The sequence below is a fragment of the Camarhynchus parvulus genome, chromosome 17 (assembly GCF_901933205.1).
Source record: "Camarhynchus parvulus chromosome 17, STF_HiC, whole genome shotgun sequence".
In the NCBI taxonomy this organism is placed as follows: domain Eukaryota; kingdom Metazoa; phylum Chordata; class Aves; order Passeriformes; family Thraupidae; genus Camarhynchus; species Camarhynchus parvulus.
In genome coordinates, this window is record NC_044587.1 from 3,251,888 (window position 1) to 3,257,887 (window position 6,000).

The 6,000-nt window shown below is 55.1% G+C and overlaps 1 protein-coding gene across 1 annotated transcript in view; it reads right to left on the reverse strand.

The window, feature by feature from the left end:
• The window catches only part of RXRA (retinoid X receptor alpha), a 108,432-nt gene extending 102,692 nt beyond the window's left edge, over window positions 1-5,740 (reverse strand). The window contains exon 1 of the mRNA XM_030961227.1: window positions 5,361-5,740. Within this exon, the coding sequence (XP_030817087.1) occupies window positions 5,361-5,388 (28 nt within the window). The 5' untranslated portion in view covers window positions 5,389-5,740. The remainder of the gene's footprint in view (window positions 1-5,360) is intronic.
• Between the last annotated feature and the right edge of the window lie 260 nt (window positions 5,741-6,000).

Sequence of the window (6,000 nt, forward strand, 5' to 3'; positions counted from 1 at the left end):
TGAAAATCTTCTGGCAGTTTGAGCTGGCTGGCATGTGTGGGGATCCTTCTGTAGGGTTTTTTAAATCCTTATTTGCAATATTATTTCATCTGCTTCGCACTGCCTTGATGTTGGAGCAGCCTTTGGAGAGACACAACTGCTCCTCCCTCCTCCTCCTCTGTCCTCCCTCCAGGCACACGCTTCCCTTTGAGGAGGAGGAGAGGGGAGAAATAAAATAAAAGACAAGCAAAGAGGAAAATGTCAGAAAGCTGCTTTTTGTGTGCGTGTCAAACGTTCAAAGTTATTCCAGGCTCTAGTCTTTAAATGTAATAAAATACAGCAACTCCTGACAAAATCAATTAAAATAAAACCACCCAGGCTGCCTCCCCTATTGCTTTGTAGCTCTGCTGACTCCAAGAGCCCACCTGGGCCTTTTAGGAAGCAATTAGGGAAGTGCTGGGATGGATCCCGTGCAGACTGAGCATCCCTCAAGTGCTGAGCATCCCTCCGCAATTCTGAGCATCCTTGCACACTTCTGAGCATCCCTGACACTTCTGAGCATCCCTGCACACTTCTGAGCATCCCTGCACACTTCTGAGCATCCCTGCACACTTCTGAGCATCCCCGCACACTTCTGGGCATCCCTCCTGAGTGCCCACATCCTTCCACATCCCCCAGCACCCCCGTGAAACGCCCAGACCCCTCCACAGCACAGGGCAGAGCGAGGAGAGCCCCAGTTCCTTCCCTCCCCATAGGAGATCAAAGCCAGAGAAGGATTAATTAGAGCCCAGTTAGGCTGCCCAGCTCACGAGGAAGGTCCCTGCAGCACTTGGCCAGCAGGGCTTTGAGGGATTCAGGCTTTGGCTCAGTGCAGGAGCCCAGCTGGGACCCCTCAGTGTCCCCACAGCATCACCACACCCCTGCCCAATCCCTTGCCAAGGGCCACCAGCTCTTGCTGTCTCACTGCTGGGTTATTTATAGCAGGAATGATTTGGGGATTTCAGGCAGCTGGGAGCCTCAGGGAATACTCTGAGCACACACAATCCCCAGGAAAAGGCACCAGGATGCTCAGAGGAACACAGAGCCCACAGACAAGGCGGGACCAAAGCACACCCCAAAGCCCTGCAGCACCCACAGCTCCTCTGCTTGTTTCTCTCCTAAACCATCCTGTAAAAAACCCTAAAAAATCCAAAATTCAGCCCAGTGCCAGGGCTCTGGCATATGGCAACACACCCATGCTCCCAGAAAACAATGCTCAACAAAAAGGTTTTTAACCCATTTCTTCATAAATATTTATTTTTGCCTTGAAGATGTGGGTGGGACAAAGCCAGGGTGTATTTTCCAGTGAAATGTTTTGATTCTCCCCCTTGTTGGGGTTTTTTTTCCCCCTCAACAGGAGCAAAATGCCAATAATAATATTTGCAATGAATAACTCAAATTCTGTGGCTTTCTCCCCCGCTCTCTTTTAAATAAATAAAATACCCTAAATTTGAGAAACACAAACTCTCCCTCCAAGCCAGCAGGACGATGTGGAATAAACTCAGGGACGCTCTGAGGATTTATTTCACTGCCACAACCCAGATTCTGGAAAAGGCAAAAATTCCTTCCCAGCTTGTTTTGCATGTGTCAACGAGAGGCTGAGCCCTTCAAGAGAGACCAGGACACAACCAGACTTCACCTCCTGCTCCTACCAAGCCTCAGGGAGCCAGCCAGGCGTGGGGCAGAGGATTCCTCCTCCCTCACTGGGATGCTCAGATGCTTCCCACACCCCTCAGTTCTCCTCCCTGCACACTGTCACACCAGCTGTTGATTCCTGAGGGTATCAAGAGCGTCATGGTGAGGTCTCAATCCAGAAGTTTCCACTGAGGAGCTTCATCCCAGCCACACACACCCGCAGGGGATGCAGGATGAAGGTGCCTGAGGGATGCTCACCAAGCAGCCTGGCTGTCCCAGCCGGACATGCAGGGGGTTGTTTTGCTGTTTTCCTCGGAAGTGCTGCTGCTCCAGCCCTGAGCACAGCACGGACAGTCCTCACCCCACATCCTGAGCAGCTGCAGCTGGCCCTGGCACGGCTGCAGGGCGAGGAGAGGGACACACGGAGAGGGACACACGGACATCACAACCTGCTGCAGTGACCTCCGCAGGGAAGCACTCAGACACCCATTAACTGTTTCTTCCCCCACCAAGCTGAGCCTTGAGGGCTCCCCGAGCTCACCGCCCCTATTTTCCTCCCCAGAGACACCCAGGGAATGGGCAAAGGGAAAACAAAGCACTGAGAGGGTTGTAAAAGGCAGAGAACAAGCAGCCACCTGAAGAAACGAGTCCTTGGTCTGCACAGCAGTGCCCTGTGAAAGCCTGACCTCAGCCCATGCACCCCACCATGGATTTTTGTACATTTTTCTACATTTTTCTACATTTTTTACATTTCTACATTTTTGTAGAAAATGTACAATTTACATTTTCTACATTTTCTCCTCCTCCTGGAGACCTGGCACAACACAGAGGACCAAAAACTGGACAAGCTAAGCCTAGCAAAGGCAGGAATTGTAATTCCAGATGGCTCTAAGGCAGCATCTGCTGGACCCAGAGGTGTTCTAAGCCCCTCCAGGGCTGTGGAGGTACCTGTGCCACAGCCCCCGTGCCAGGCTGCAGGTTGTCCTGGCACTGGGGTGGCAGACAGGTGACAGCAGCCAGCCTGGGAGATGCCCAGGGACGTGCTGTTCTCATATGGGGAGCCTCTGGCTGGCATCTGCCAGCAGCTCTCCAGAGAAGCAGGAAAATGAGATACTACTATTAAAAGTGCCCAGTGCTGGCCACACTTCCAGCCATGACATCAGCGGGGTTATCTCAGTTTAACCACGGGCAGGACTTGGCCAGGAACCACCAGGTTGGCCTTGCTGGGCCAGGCTGAGCTGGGATTTTGATGGGGACACAGCAATGGAGTAGAATTTTGGTGCTGCTGCTGTTCCCCAGCTCAGGCCTGTGCTGGTGTGCAGGGAAACAAACCCCACAAGCTGGGCTGGTTTTCTCCCCTGGGTTTTTCCAGCACCAGCTCCCAAAAATGACATGAGATAGGGCTGGTGAGACACCCCTGGACCCTGCAGAGCTGGCAGCTGGTGGGGTTTGGACCATGCTGCCTCTAAAGGGGTCCCATGGCTGATCCAGCTCTGCTCTGGTTTCACTGGGGAGCTCACATTTGTGAGCTGGATGTTTCAGCTCACGTTCCCCTCCATCCTACAAACTGCTCACAAGCTTTTAGACACAACCTGCCTGCGCTGCCCAGAGCAGGACCAAGATCTCCCCTCCAAAACCTGCAGCAACCCCCGCAGCCAAAGGGATTTTTCCCAATAATCAGTGACCAAAAACCAGCACATGAAGTTTGGGAGTCTCTCCAGACAACCCCAGACCACACACCCCAAACAGCTCCCACAGACAGATGGATTTGCTCCTGAGACAAGGATGAGAAGTTTTAACCTCGCCCAGCAGGGCTGTCCTGGGGGGCTGCCCTGTTTTCCATGGGGGTGCTGCACATCGTGTGGCACAGCCCCATTTCTAAATGCGCAGATAAATCAGTTGTTTTCCACTTGCACCAGTGTGAAAATTTCTGTATTTTCTAAATTCTAAATTTCTCATTTCTAAATGAGCACATAAATCAGTCGTTTTCCACTCGCACCAGCATGAAAACCTTTCCCCAACACAGCAATCACAGACTCTCCCCCTCCTACCCCCTCAAACCACCCTGACTAATAACACAATGTATTTTTTAGCATTTACAGCATAACAGGAGAGTTCAGGACCGACAGAAAACACAGTTCATGTACACAGAGGCCTGCCTGGATCAGCAGAGATTTGGATTGTCTGAGCATCCAAGGAAATGTGAATCCCCCCAAACAGATTAAGATTAAACCACTCCAGTGGGGCAAGAGAGGCACCTTCTGCTGGGATGAGCCCCAAAAGCTGCACTGGACCCAGCCAAAAGGAGCCGCTTTGATTTGGAACCAGGAACACACAGCAGGTGAGATGCTTTTGGCCCCAGCAGCATCTCCCAGCCCAGACAACGAGGGGCACTGTGAAAATGGGATTTTTGGGGGGCACGGAGATGCCACCTACAGCTCTGCCAGCCCACAGGGCCAGGGTGTCCCTGCCAAAGCCCCCCCAGACCACCACAGCCCTGGAAAAGCCTCTCAGCGGGCTGGGCTTGCGGGAAAAACCTTGCGATGGTTGTTTGTATTTATTCTGCTCTTTGAAAGGAATAACTGAAATTGCAATTTGTCAACAAAACAGCAAAAAAAAAAAAAACAACAACAACACGATAAAGAGAAAAAAAAAAAAAAACAAGAGGAAGAAAGAATCAAAACACAGCAGCGGCAGGCTGGAGAGGCTGAGCACAGATTGAAAGCCCAGGAGGGACGGTCTGGCTGGCCATGGGCAGGCTGGGAGCCACGGGGCTGAGCGGGGACAGGGATGGCAGCACTCGCCCCTGCTCCCCCGAGCCCGGATTGGCGCCAGGCCACTTCGCTCAAACTTTTCTTCCCCCCACCCCGAGCACCGAGCTCTGCAATATCACTTCTCCTCCTGGAAGCGAGAGGCAGGAGGCATTCGCCCTTACAAGCCAGGACTTGACTCAGTCACCGAAACGATGGCAAACTCCGGTTGGAAATAGGTTTTAAAACGCAGCTAAAAGGAGGAGAGGGTGGGGAAGAGGGGGGAAAAAAATAAGAACAAAAAGGCAGGAGGGTCCCAAGCGCGGCGGGTCTGGGAGCCGGCGATGCGGGCCGGCCGCTGCCTCCCCCTGTCCGGCTGCGCGCCCCGGATGCCGCGGGGAGAAGGGAAAAAATAAAAAAAAAGGAGAAAAAGTCAAAAATTAAAGAAAAAAAAAAAAAACCGAGAGGAAAGGCAAGAGGGGGAAGCACAGGCTGCCGAGCCCCGAGCAGAGGCGGCCCCGGGCGGGGAGGGGGCTCTGCCCGCTGCCGCTGCCCCGTTCCGAGCGCCGCTGGGGCCGCTGCCCGCCCGGCCCGGCCCGGCTCGGCCCGGCCCGGCTCGGCTCAGCTCGGCTCCCCGGCCAGGGCCCGCCGTTCCCGGGGCTGCGCCACGAAAAAAAAACAAAAAAACAAAAAACCAAAAAACCAAGAGCAAACCAAAAGAAAAATCCCAAGTGTGCGGCAGGGGCCGGGGGCAGGGGCCGGGCCGGGCCGGCCGCGGCGCTCCCCGGGGAAGGGGCGAGCGCATCCCCCGCCCGGCGGCCCTCGGTGCGCGCCGCTGGAAGGGGCAGCGGAGCCGGGGGAGGGGGGAAGGCGGCAGGACAGGCGCTGATTTTATCGTCCCGAAGCACCCCCCACCCCCCGCGGTAGGAAGGGAGAATCTCTCGGAACAGAACTCACCCAGCGGCAGGAAGTGTTTGGTGTCCATGGCTGGTGCTTAACTCATGCCAAGGGGCTCGGCGAGCGCGGCGGCGAAAACACACAGGCAGGGCGGGCGGAGGGGAGGGAAATCAGCGCGGGGGGAGAGGGGAGGAGGGGAGGAAAAAAAAAACACCCACGGGGAGGAGGAGGAGGAGGAGGAGGGAGGGAGGAAGGGAGGAGGAGGAGGCAGCGGGGAAGCTGCAGCCCCGCAGCGGCCCCGCAGCGGCGGCCCCGCGCAGCCGAGGCCGCGGAGTTGTGGCAAACTCCAACAATGTAACTCCGGGGCCCGCGCAGGGGGAGCCGAGCCGAGCCGAGCCGAGCCGAGCCGAGCCGAGCCGAGCCGAGCCGAGCCGAGCCGAGCCGAGCCGAGCCGAGCCGAGCAGCGCCGCCCCGCGCCCGCCCCGCCGGCCCGCGGAGAGCGCTGCGCTGGTGGTTGGCGGTGTTGGGTGGTTTTGGTTTTTTTTGGTTTTTTTTTTTGGGGTTGTGTTGGTTTTTTTAATATTCTTAAAGTGATGGGGAAAAGAAGGAAAATAGAGAGGGGGGAAGGAAAAAATAAAAGGGAGGAGGAAAAAAAAAGAGGGGAAAAAGAGGTGGTGAGAAGGGGAAATTAGAGATGGGG